The following is a 13,367-nucleotide window of genomic DNA, read 5'->3' on the forward strand; positions in this document are numbered from 1 at the left end:
TCCCTGGGGATCAAGTCAAAGGCTGCCTTCAAATCTATAAATGTGGCATAAAGAGACCCCCTGGGCTTTGAAGAATACTTGTCCACCAAGTGTTGGAGCACCAAACGCTGATCTATAGTGGATCGTCCAGTTCTAAAGCCGGCTTGTTCATCTGCTAAGATGTTTTCAGCCTCCATCCAATCTATTAATTTCTCTAAAATATGAGATGCATACAGTTTACTAATGATACTCAACAGGCTGATCGGGCGATAATTTGCCGGGTCAGCTCTATTCCCTCTTTTAAAAATAGGGATTATGATGGCTAATTTCCAATCCTCCAGAATATACGCAGTTTGGTCAATCGAAGTAAAAAGGGCCGCTAAAATTGGCGCCCACCACTCTATATTACCCTTTAAGAGTTCCGGGGGAATATTGTCAATCCTAGGTGCCTTGCCCAATTTGAGATTGTTAAGAGAGTGGTAATTTCTGAGAATGACACTGGGGGCCAAGTAGGGAGAGTATGAATATCCTCCCAACCTGAAGACGGAATACATTGTCCCTTCATGAAAATGGATCTAAAATAAGCTTCCCACTCACAGGGGGAGATGTGGAAGTCCACACTAACAGGATTAGATAGATAGCCTCTAGAGACCAGTCTCCAGAATGTGGACGTGTCTTTTGTTCTAACAGCTTTTATTAGATTTTGCCACGCTTCTCTTTGCGCCAATTTCTTTTTCTTCTTTATTGTGATCTTATAACTTTTTTTTAGCTCAAAGTAATCTGCGGGAATAGAAGTTAAATCAAGGCTTCTATACAATTTATATTTATCCACAAGGGAATTCTTTAAATTGATACATTCCCGGTCAAACCAGAGTTTAGAACCAATTGAGGAAGAGAATGGCCTTATCTGCTTTTTTGGCAGTTAGTTGAGTATCAAAAGAATTAATCAACTCCTGAAAAAGATCTACGACTGACTCGGGGTCTTTGGTAGATAATATACACTCACGTAAAGTGCAGGAGCCAGTAGAGTTTAAGAAATTTGTTAAATTAGTTGCTAACTTAGGGGACCATTTAATACGCAGAAATCTTTGTTCCGCAACTAGATTTAGCATAGGCACACAAGACACATAAAGTGGCTGGCGCCCCAAGTTAAGAGAAAGTAATAGGGGTAGATGGTCACTATCTCCTCTCGCCCCCACACAACGCTTAAGTACGTCTGGTAGAAGACTATGTGAAACAACAAAATAGTCAATCATAGATGCCCCCGAGGCCTTAATGCAAGTAAATTCCCCACACAGATCGCCTGCCACTCTCCCATTCAGTATCACCAGGTCTAATCTGTTGACCAGCTGAGTAAAGCAAAGTCCAGCGTGGTTACATCTGGCGTCCTTGGAGTGTCTGGTCGGGAGGGGATAACCCGTCTCCACTTCCGGGGGGACCAAATGAAAGCAAGAATATAAGGCTATGTCATTAGGGCCTATTCTTGCGTTGAAGTCCCCAGCCAGGATGACATGTGCCTCAGTGTGTTCACTCATCAGTTTAATAATGAACTCCTCCAGTTTCCTCCAGGTGTCCCTAATTAAAGGTTTCTGTTGTAAAGGAGGAAGATAGACGTTAATCAGCAGTAGGAGAGACCGGAAGAATTTAAGCAACAAGGCCACCGCAAGATTTTCCAACTCTCCTAGTTTTGTGATACCAGAATCAAGTTTGGTCGATACCAGCACGGCTAGGTCCCCTTTAGGACGACCCCCTCTCTTGCTGGGCACGGCCCAGAGTGAGTAGGCGGCAAAATTACTCAGGGTAAATTCCTCTCGGAGCCAAGTTTCTTGTCTTAATATCTTGCGAGGTAAGAAAATCAAAAAAGGAAGGGTCAAAGCTCTTGTTCGCCCATCCAGCAATATTCCATGTCAACAGAGAAAGTTGCTCGTTTGACTGAAGGGCTCTCTGTCAGGGAAGAAAACTAGGAGGTTTGCCTTCCATTTCAATTCTAGCAATATTCGAATTTGTATGCTTGCTTCTCAATTTTGGTTCTGCCCCGAGACACTCTACAACCTCAGAGTCCGTTTCGAGGAGCTCAATCTCCTCCAGAGATGTACTCCACCTGCTGACATTGGAATATACACAATTAAAGGTCGTGTTTGGATGATCCTTTTTGGGCAATGTTAGTTCCGGGGTGCCCATTTCCCTCGGGTCTAACCTTTGCATTTCTAACCAAGTGGAGGTCGCTTTAACCCTCCGGGGACTGTTGCTAGTAGATGGACATTTTAAGGGGCTCTTGGTAGCTCTACATACGGAATTATTGATTACTGGGTTCACTTCCACTAAAACCTGGAGCTTCCTCACCCCAGACTCTCTACCTGGCACATCCTTCAAAGCTTTAGAATCAATCTCCCTTTGAGATGGAATAGGGTGTTTCTCCACAGCTTTGAGATTCCAATTAAATCCACTTTCAGCAGAAGAGAGTGTTATTAAATGAGATTTTAGGACCTCCAACCTTGCTAAAATTTCCCTTTGGGATGCTGCCGGCAGCTCACCAAATGAATCCAGTAGTCTAAGTTCTTCCTTATCAATAGGGGAGACTACTTCATCAGCAGGGATTCGAATTTTATCTACAACCCCGGCATCCTCAGTCCCCGAGTAAGGTTCTTCAACATATACAGCAGATGGTAGGGGGAGATATTTACTACAATCCAAGTTTGTTATTCTCGTAGGATTAATTACTTTCTCCGCGTCAATACCACTTAGGGAATTGTAGGAAGGCGTTATCAGCGGCGAAGGAAAGGCCACATTCTCAAAAACCCGCGAAACAGAGATGTTAAGACTGTGGAAAGCACCCTTACAGGCATAACACGCCCTGGCCTAACTCTAATCTTTAAAGGTGATTATCGCTCTAGCATTTATTCCATTATAGTAAAGGTATTTGACACACTCTATATCAGCAGCCGAGAACATACCTGGAAGTATCTGCTTTAAAACATCTATGAGATGAGATTTCCGTTCATCTTGGGTCAAAATTCCCCTCGGTTTATGTAAGTTACATAGTGCCAATTTTGTCCGAGCCAGGGTTAAATTCCATTTGTTTTTCTCAAGGAATTTTCCCTTGTCACTGTTGTTGGTTTTAAGCTCCTCATCTTGTAGAATTTTTTCGGAACTAATATCTAGAAGAGGAGAGGCTGGTGGCAAATTTGAAGCAAAGGTCTTAGAGGGGTGCAATAAATCCTTGTCCTTACACCTCATATTGCTGCAGGATATAAGGATCTGTTGCGAGGTACTCTGCTTAGGCTCCGAATCCAAATGTCGGAACAATTTCCGGAATTCCATTTTTCTGTACCTGGGTAACTTTGTATTTTTAATATTTTTGCTCTTTTTTCCCCCCAGCAAGGTAGATCCCTTTTTTTTACGGGTTTTGATTGTATCTCTTTTCATTGTTGACCTAATATTGGTGTTGTTAACTTTGTCCGTCGTTGTATGGCTTATCAGCTCCTCTTCGGGGTGTACCTGGTTCAGCGCCAATAAAAATTCTGTGACAGAGGTTAAGAGGTAGTTGCTTTTATCAAGAAAAGATTTTATTAACTCAATTTCTTTAGAAATTTGAGAAAGCCATCCTTCAACTGAACGGTCCTCAATAGCTGGAGAAGATAAAAGCACCGGAGTGTTTTGATTAGTTGTTAGAAAGAGTTGCTGCAACGAATGTTGGAAAGTTGTTTCAATACTCCTGCTAGCTGAGTTGTTTTGGGTTAAAGCACACGGTGAAGGAGTTTGTAATTCCTCCTCCGCCTCTGTCAGTGCAAGTTCACAGGCAAGATTGATATTGTCCTCTTTGTCCTCACATTCTAACAGACTGCCCTTGATGTCAACAGACCAGTCTAAACAGGCAGGGTCCTCCTCCTTACTTGTCAGCCTCTTCGTCTCTGCAAAGAATTGAGTGATTTTCATTTGTGTGCCATGCTTGTTTGAGGGAGGTGTCTGAAAAAGAGGGATACCCAGGGTCCGATACCCCGCTCTCGTTAACACCATGTCTTTAATAACTTCGGCAATAAGTTATTTTATACACTGAACATAGATGTTGAAGAACTCTGGCTTATTTGTTGCCTATGGCTTTAAATCCCTGGGTAGCTCCAATAAGAGCATACGTTGGGGGTCAGTCGGTTCTCACCCCTGATGTGTTAGTCTCAACGCACCTTATCAGCCATAAAGTTCACGGGAGATGTTAAAGCTTAGAGAAAGATCACAACGAAATACAGCCGATCAAGCAGTTGTTACTATCTTGTGCCTTAATTGTTCTTTCTTAGCTTGCTTGGCTAGGCAGAATCTCAGCTAGATAACGAACAGCTGGCAGTTGTAAGAAATGTTGCAATAGCTATTAATCTGCTGAGAGGCCTTTTGATGCATTTGGAAAACATTCACTCCTCAGCTCACATATGTAATTGTCTCCCCTCGTGGGACAAGATAGGCCTCCTCATTAAGTTGACTTTCCAGTCTTAATTTATTATCCTAAAATAGTATTCAAAATAGAATAAACTTCAGAATACTCAACAAAACGCGGGAGCTCAACCAGCAAGCAGCCGGCATCGTCATTCTCTCCACCGGAAGTCCCTCCCTGCAAGTGCAATGATCTTCCCCTCCTTCTCCTCCCACTGTGCACCATCAGATCTGCCCTGATGTGTCCCTCAACCCTTTGGAGCAGATTGATAGGTGGCATAAGCAGGTCTCTACTTACAGAGGTGTACACTAAATATAAAAAATATGATAGAAGAGGAGCCCAAGGTTTGCTCTTGCATCCAAATGCATGTACTGTACATGATGTGTGTGTGCTAAAAGTAATAGCAATCACTGGAGGAGGGGGAGGGGGAGGGAACAACCACAGTTTGAATGACATTAAACAAGTATTTTATGAATCTATCAAAATGTTTCTAATAGTTCCTGTATTGTCGACCGTGACTCCTGTTCCCATCTTCTTGAGGCGGCCAAATGCATTTCAGTTAAAGTATGCTTTGATGTGGATTTTAACTAGAAGTGAGAGCTTGCCATTTCAGTTGCTACCTGCCTTCATTAAGAGTCAAGACACAGATATCTCTAAAAGCAGAAAGCAGTAGTTGCTATTGTACTTACGCCGAGTTCTGAAGAAAAAGGGGTGGTAGTTGCTTTCATTCTTAATGGATGGGAAAGGGACAATCTTTACAAAGTAGTCAGTTTCAAATTTCAGATTTAGAAAAGACTGAGACTCCACTCCCTGCAAATGGTTGGAGGAGGGGACAGAGAAATTAAAGCCAGTCAGTAACATATTTTAATGCTTCCTCTACAGCCACTTCAGTGTGAGTACATGTATTTGCCTAACACAAGTCCATCATTCTTCTTTGCAGTGCTTGAAGTACATGGGAATCAAAAGGCAACCAGTCCCCTTACCTTTTGTGATGGCTGAAGTAGCTGCTGTTTTAAGGAGGGTACAGCTCTCTACCATTCCCTCATAATCTGAGTATGGTTCTTTATACAAAATAGAAACTAGAGGTCTCTTGACCCCATGATCTTCCAAAGAGAAGCTCCCGCCCTACCAAGGGAGTCATTCACTTCCTTTGCTGCAAAGGGATGGTAGGGGAATTCTCAAAGAGGAGCAGTGTGCTCAGCTCTGATAAAAATGGGGAAGAGCAACTGAGAAATGCACTCTGCCTTCAGTAGGAACTGAAACTGAAATGGATCACCTTCAGTTGGGCCCTTCCACAAACAAGCCTGAAAGTTTAGACTCACTGGAGAGGGAGGAAGAGGGGAGGAGAGAGGAAAGAGGTGGCAGAGAGAAAAAAGGCTTCAGCCCTGTCCACTAGTGGCTCCAGCCCCACTGGCATGTGCTCCCCTCAAAAGATTACCCAGAGAGAATACAGCCCCTTGATGGAAAAATTGTTCCCGCCTCTTCTTCAGAATAATTCTTCTGGTCCCAACTACCATACTCATATTTTCTCCAAGTCCTTCCATCTACATTGTCAACATCTTGGGAATGTGTACTGCATATGAGCATTGTACATCTAGTTACCTACTTCCTTTATGACAGGCGGGCTTTCTCTCTCAGAGCACCCAAATATCAGGTGTAGGGATGCAAAAGTCTAACAGAGTGCAACTCTTGACGAAGAAAAAAGCTCATTTACTTATTTGTCAAAATAATATTTTCCCCTCAGTTTCTTCAGGAAACAAAAGGGACACATGAGGAGTTCACTTTATTTTAAGGTCCAAATGGGCAAATAATTGCCTGAGAGCAACTGTGCTGGTGTTTCTACTAGCAGCACCTCTGATAATAAGATAGGTTCAAATAGTTTAATAATCAAGGTCACAACTTTGAAAAGAGCTTGTACCAAGAATCGCCTGAATCTGTTTTATTTGCTTTTATATTGTATTTTTGCTTTAATTTATATTGTTTTTATATTGCACATAATGTGTATAAAGCTTAGATATTTTAAAAATATTATGCAGCTTAGAAATTCTTTTAAATAATAAATAAATCAGAAGCTCCACTAACTTTAATGGGGCTTCTTATAAAAGAACTGTTCTGGATTTTTGGCCTGAATTATTCAACACTTTAAATAAAACTAAAATGTTTCCTGAAAGTACACTACTTACAGTCCACTTATAACTTGAATTGAGCTGCTTTGGGTCTTTTAAAGCCAACTGTTGACACTGTCTTCCTTCTGATTTTAACTCTTCAAGTATTACTCGAAATCCCTTCAGAAATTCAATACCTGCATACATTTCAACAAAAACCAAACACATATTTAAAGGATGAATGTGTTGTGTGTGTATACATGTATGTATGTATATGTGGGAGAGGGAAGACATATATTCATAAGCTGGTTCCTCCCGTGTAACCTCCAGCTTCCTACCATTAATGGAACATCACATGAAAGAGACACACTATGGTAGCTCTCACATTGTTGAGCTAATACAGGAAGAAGCTCTGTGATGTTAAAATGCGTCTTGCCAAGGTACGAATAACTTTTTTTTAAGTAGCACATAAGATTTTTTTAAATTCTTTTTAATTCACTAGACAATCAGGACAAGGTGAGGTTACATCTTGCTCAGAGGTAGGCAGCCACAAATGTTGACCTTGGTAGCCAACCAAAACGTGTGGATGCTAGCAGTGTGCACTGTAGGAAGAGTCAGAGCTTTGTCCTTGAGCATGTGCTGTGAAACACTTGGGAGTACCCCATGAGGAGGAAGGTAGTGCTCCCAATGTACAATTCAACATGAAAGAGCCCCAGTCCCCATGATTGAAGACAGGAGGAAGGCAGGGGATTGTGCTGTTTCAGAAGTGTGTCAAGTGCCTACAAAATTGAAAACATCAGTTGTAAATATATGAAGTTTTGTTGGAATGAAAATCATTATAAAAATGGTTACAAGGCTCAGAAGCAGGTTTTTAAGAGAAAGTGCTCTGCACAGCTGGCCTACTTGGAATCTTGTACTTGTAAATCACAAGATGCTTCCGCAGAATAGCTAATTTGGCACTCTATGGTGTTTATAGCAAAGATAGCATACATGACCAAAACAAATTCTGAGTAAGAGGCTGACATGAAAAAAGTCTAAGCACAGCACCCGGTAACTGTGTGCTATTACAAAGAGTGGAAGACTCTCTCACATTCCAAAAGTACTTAAACCAAATTTGATTACCGTACCTTAACTCTGTATATTTGTTGTGTTTGAATTTAGGGTTCCAGACATGTATATTTGCATGAGTATCTTATTTCACGGGTCTAAATGATCTCGCAATGGGAAAAGCAAATGAGCCACCCACTGTGTTCTTAATATTCAGAGGAATAAAAGCAGTGTTTGTGCTAACATACAGACCATGAAAGAGAAGAGTTAACAGGCTCCCTGTTACCTGAGATCCTTAAACTACAGTTCTCTCTTGATGCTTTCAGAAGGATTAACCTCTGATCATTACAAGAGAAAACACCAGGCTTTGTATCCCGTGGAGATTGGATGTAGCCAAACCTGCAGCTGCAGATTACCAATTCAGTAACTCTGTACTCTTGGAAGCACTGGATATCACTTCCACATTCCTTCTTTGTAACTACTCATTAGTTTCAATTCAAATTCACCAGCTATTGAATATAACTGAATAAGCCCCAACTTCTCAAGCTTTAGAAATTTTTCTATTTCCACAAAATATATTTACTAATTGTTCAGCAGCTCACTACCATAGCCCTTTTGAAAGCCTAGTAGCTTTCTGCATCAGAGTGGATTTAAACATATACTGGGACACACAATTGTTCTGGAATTTAATACTTATGATGCATCTCTGCATTACATTATGTTTATAAATTATGTTTGTTACTGACACCCTTCTTCATTCTAGGAATCATAATTTCAAGATATGATCCAGAGGATTGGCCTGCATATCTTAGACACATTTATCTGGATATAAGTGCCACTGATTTCACTAACGTCTACTTCCAAGCAAGCATGCCTCAGATTACAAATGCAAGGGGAAGGCAGAAGAGACACAAACCATCTATCCTAGAGGGCATGAACCAAGTTATGCACTTTTAAGACCCAGCCATTTGAATGGGAGAGTGTTAAGCACACTCCAATCCATATGAATTAACTCTGTCTTTTAACAATTATACAGAACATATAGCTTTTAAAAATTGAGAGTGCGCCTTTTAAATACTGTGTACAAGTGTCTTTCATGCTAGTATGCTTAGTTTAGCTTATATGGATTGTCTGCAATTCCTTTTCTAGTGATCTAGACATCGACCAAGTTTCTAAGCCAAATTTTAGAAGAATTTGTTTTGCAAGATTTGAGAAGGTCTGGATTATATGTACTGGGTTGGATGGGGACTACAATTATTCTAGTTAGACATTTTCCATGAATTGCTACAACATAGGCATGTGAGCTCAATTCTTTTTTTATTTACTTACCAATGGGATTTGCTGTCCATAATATTGTCACTGCAACTTGATCAGAGCATGCATATTGGCTAATAGTGATGTTCTGTACATCACCAATCACATGTTTTCCCGCTGAGTTCAAATAAGGAGTGCAGTCTAAAAAAAAAAATAAGAATTTGATTAAATATATTTAATTCAGACTTTACCCAAAACACATTCACAAGCATTTACAGGAGCTTATGTTAGCCAAAGCAAAGAAAAAGGTCTCTCAATAGTTCCATACAAGATGTTCCTCACAATTCTGTCTTCCAGCTGACTACTCTGAGGTCAAGATCATGATATAACCATAAATTAGTGAAATCTACCATTCTCAGTTTGTTACACAAAAGCACTTCTAGCCCACTCAATTCTTTACTGGATAAAAATAGTATTCTTGGAGTCTAATCTTATTAACAGTCTCCATCTTTATTTAGTCTTTTGCCTAGGAAAAATACTAATTGATATCCTTTAGGCAAAGAAAAAAATACGTACCAAGTGCTTCTGAAAGCTACAGAGAATTGAATTTGACTTAGAAATGTACCATGCTACATTGGAAAGACCAAACATTGAATTGCTAAGAGCAGATTTGGTAGAGTAAGTGGAATTCTGCTGCAATAATTCAAATGAAGGTCAGCAAGAGCTTCCTATTAGTAAAAACAGAAATCTGTCTTTTAATAGGTAGTTTGGAGCAAGACTTCATCTGGATCCATCCAATTAATAGTTAGCTTGGCATTTTGGATTCCTGTTGCTAAAGGTTTATATTTTTAAAAGGCTATTTTATTCTGTTAAAGAAACATGCTAGTTTCTACTGAGGCCACCTTTTGATTTGTTTTCCAAAAATTCAGATTTCAAACAAATAAATATTTTGTATTTTATCGTACTGTGGCAGAATTTTAAGTAATATGAGACAGGGTACATAATTAACAGCACAATCCAGCAAGAATTTACACTTTCAAGTTTTAAGTGGTTAACCTTGGGTGAATTATGACCCAGCTCTCTAGTTTCTGTAATCTCTATAGGTATTCAAAGAATTCAAAATATAAGATGTAGTTCTGTATATCAGCCTTCAGTGACTTGGTGCTCTCCAGATGTTTTGGAGTACAACTCCCATCAGCCTCAGTCAGCACAGGCACAATGGCTGGGACTGATGGGAGCTGTGGTCCAAAACCTCTAGAGGATATCAGATTGCCAAAAGTTGCCAGGGTTGCACATGGTTTAAAAATCAAAATAAGGTATAAATAAAAGCTGAATGCTATAATATCTATTATAATTTATGGGAAGAAAGAAAGTGAATGCAAATTGTCTTATTGTATATATTTTATTGTGCTTCAGCCAAAGATGGGATAGGAGCCATGGACATACTGAAGATACCATATCTAGCCACTGGAAGTCCCACTCTAAGTTTTGAAATTTCTCTAATAAGTCCATGTGAAACGGAAGATAAATCTAAAATGCATTTCAATCATTAGGCTGCTGACGTGGGGTTTTTGGTGCTTTAGCTAACCTCAGAACTGTGCATTTTAGATCAGAAAAAGTGCAGGATTAAAGACCTAAATAGACTAGGTTCCAAGCATTTTAGATGTCCCATCTTTCCCTAAAGCGATGGAACTTATCTATGAAAGGATGCAGTCTTAAGGATGTACCTTAGCAGCAAGTACAATAGTGGGTATATGTAAAGATGACTGCACTGCAGCCTTGGACTTTCTTTCTCTCCATGATTCACCAAAACCCAAGCTTCAGTATCATCTGTTTTATTTACTTGCTGTGATTGTAGGAAGCAAGGTGTTAGTAGAATATTACTTATACACCATTTTAAGATGTTGTAATCTGTTCTGAACCTTCTGGTTGGTTAAACAGTCTAAATCAGGCATGGCTAACCTGTGGCCCTCCAGATGTTGCTACAACACAACTCCTATAATAGGACCATAGGCAAAGCTGGCTGAGGCTGATGGGACTTGAGAGTCCAACAACCTCTGGGAGGGCACAGATTAGCTACCCCTGCTCTAAATAAACAGATGGTTAACTAAATGAAAGTGGCAAATTGTCACTAGCTTTTTTAATGCATTACTTCACTACATGGTATTAAAATGAATTAGACACACTAACAAGTGTATGAGTAAAGGTGTTTCCAGAGAAAGTAACATGGTCAAGAGGAAGAACTTACTGTCATATTTAAAGGTGATATTAAGCAGCCCAGGATTCTTTCCGATTGGTGATAAACCCTAGAGAGAAATAATACAGAAGATTGTCTTACACCAGTTACTTCAGATTGGACAATAACTGGGACTCTAAACACACATGAATTCATTTGACTATTCCATTCCTGATGACCTTTAGCTGAATGTTTGAAATGTCTCCATTGAAAATTATTATGTTTCAAGTAATCTTGTATTTTGGAGTCCCAATTCAGATGAAAAGTCAAGAAGACACCTTAATAAAAGTATGAAATCTATACATCTGTGAAAGCTGTTCCATATATGAGGTTCCATGAACAGCGTATAGAACATTAATAATGTGAAGAATTTTTTTCACCAAAAAAGGTTTTTATGGAATAGGGTTGCCAGGTCGGAACCATCCAAAAACCTGAGAAAATGGGGGCGGGCCCTGGTGACGTCACGGGGCGGGCCCTGGTGACATCATGGGGCAGGCCCTAGTGACATCACGGGGCGGGCCCTAGTGACACCACAGGGCGGGCCCTAGTGACATCATGGGGTGGGCCCTAGTGACATCATTAAACATGATACATTGTATCAACCACAGTTGCTTGGAGCATACCATTCAAAAAAAAATTCTCTGGAGATTAAAATAGAAATCTTACCTAAAATAGGGTGTTCCTAGGTCCATCTGAAGTGACAAGGTCATTCTTTCTCACAAGCTTATGGTGATGCAAAATGGAAATGGACTGCCTTCAAGTTGATCCCAGATAGGGTCTTCATGGTAAGCAGTATTCAGACAGAGGTGGTTTACTATTGCCTTCCTCTGAGTCTGAGAGGCAGTGACTGGCCCAAGGTCACCCAGTGAGCTTCATGGCTGTGTGGGGATTCGAACCCTGGTCTGCCACGTCACAGTTCAATGCCTTTAGGGAACATTTAATCTAGCTTACTTGCTTCTGGCAAGAAGGGTTTACGTACCCTCAGGCCAGGCCATTATTGGAAGAAAGGAGCTTAGTGTTGCAGAGATGTTAGATGGGAGCACAGATGGATGCCCCTGAAGGCAGCAACTGTAAGCATGTTTATTAAGGAACTAAGCCCCATAGAACTCAATAGGAGTTACTTCTGAGTAGATATGGTTGCAGCCATGTTAAGGACAAGGGAGGGCATTCTAGGCAAAACAGACAAATAATTGGGTGTCAGAACAAATTAAACCAGAACTATCACTAGAAGCTAAAATGATGAAACTGGGGTTATCATACTTTGGACACATCATGAGAAGACATGATTCACTAGAAAAGACAATAATGCTGGGAAAAACTAAGAGATGGATTGATTCCATAAAGGAAGCCACAGACCTGAACTTAGAAGATCTGAATAGGGTGGTTCATGACAGATGCTGTTGGTCACTAATTCATAGGGTCGCCATAAGTCATAATTGACTTGAAGGCACATAACAATTTCTTTTAATATAAAACTACCTATGCCTGTGACTGGACCCTGTTGGTCATTTTAATGACAGCAGCATACTCTCATGGGTGGTGGTGGTTGGTATTTATGTGGAATCAATCAGTCAGCTTTATAACTGTTATTCCGACGCTACTGAACAGTGTGCAACTCATTCCTGATGAAGTAAAACCTACTGTAGCAAATTGGGCCTGAGGAATAAGGAAGTAAGGACTACTTCCAAAGTAAGACAGCAAAGGGGTGAAGAGGGGGATGAACAAGGTAGCATAGTGACTAAGTGTGAGGAGTAAAGTTCCTGGCTAAAATATCACCTCAGTGTTTCTGCATTCACGCTTTCCAGTATGAGAACAAATCTATCTTAACAGTCTGTTGTAAGGACACCCTAGAATTTGCCAGCTTAATACTGGTGTGGGCATACAAGTTTGATGCACACCAGTTGAAGCTGATAAGACTATCTGCCCTTACCCCTCTCCAAATCCAACCTAGAACATGTTAGATGCTCTTGGAGACATCTGCCCATCCACCTCCCTCTTGACATATCCCTCTGCTGCTTGTAGTGCAGCAGGTAGCAAATGAAGAAAGCTTTTTGTGTAGTGGTGGTTCCCTGCCTTTGGAAAGTCCACTTTAGGAAGGCCTGCCTTCTGCCACCTTTTAGGTGAAACATCCCCCCAAATTTTAAAAACTAATTTTGATCCTTTAGTTTTATTTGGATTTCTTTTTCTACTTTGTACATTTAAAACATTTGAATAGTGCATCCAAACAGCTTAGAGAACTGGGGGCTCATTGTCCAATGGAAACTAAGCCACATCCAAGAGCACATTGGCGTTTCAGCACCAGGAAAAACCACACCTCTTTGCT

The 13,367-nt window shown here is 40.5% G+C and overlaps 1 protein-coding gene across 3 annotated transcripts in view; it reads right to left on the minus strand.

Annotated features, from left to right (window-relative positions):
• IL17RD (interleukin 17 receptor D) overlaps window positions 1-13,367 on the minus strand; it is a 113,690-nt gene that overhangs the window by 22,146 nt on the left and 78,177 nt on the right. For 2 of the 3 annotated variants that reach the window (XM_061618278.1, XM_061618277.1), the window contains exons 2-5: window positions 11,057-11,114; window positions 8,884-9,009; window positions 6,586-6,704; window positions 5,092-5,212 (exon numbers count right to left, since the gene is read on the minus strand). In XM_061618278.1, coding sequence (XP_061474262.1) covers window positions 5,092-5,212; window positions 6,586-6,704; window positions 8,884-9,009; window positions 11,057-11,114 — 424 coding nt within the window. The remainder of the gene's footprint in view (window positions 1-5,091; window positions 5,213-6,585; window positions 6,705-8,883; window positions 9,010-11,056; window positions 11,115-13,367) is intronic. The other variant, XM_061618279.1, reaches the window with a different exon arrangement.

This window comes from Rhineura floridana, chromosome 3, assembly GCF_030035675.1.
Source record: "Rhineura floridana isolate rRhiFlo1 chromosome 3, rRhiFlo1.hap2, whole genome shotgun sequence".
In the NCBI taxonomy this organism is placed as follows: domain Eukaryota; kingdom Metazoa; phylum Chordata; class Lepidosauria; order Squamata; family Rhineuridae; genus Rhineura; species Rhineura floridana.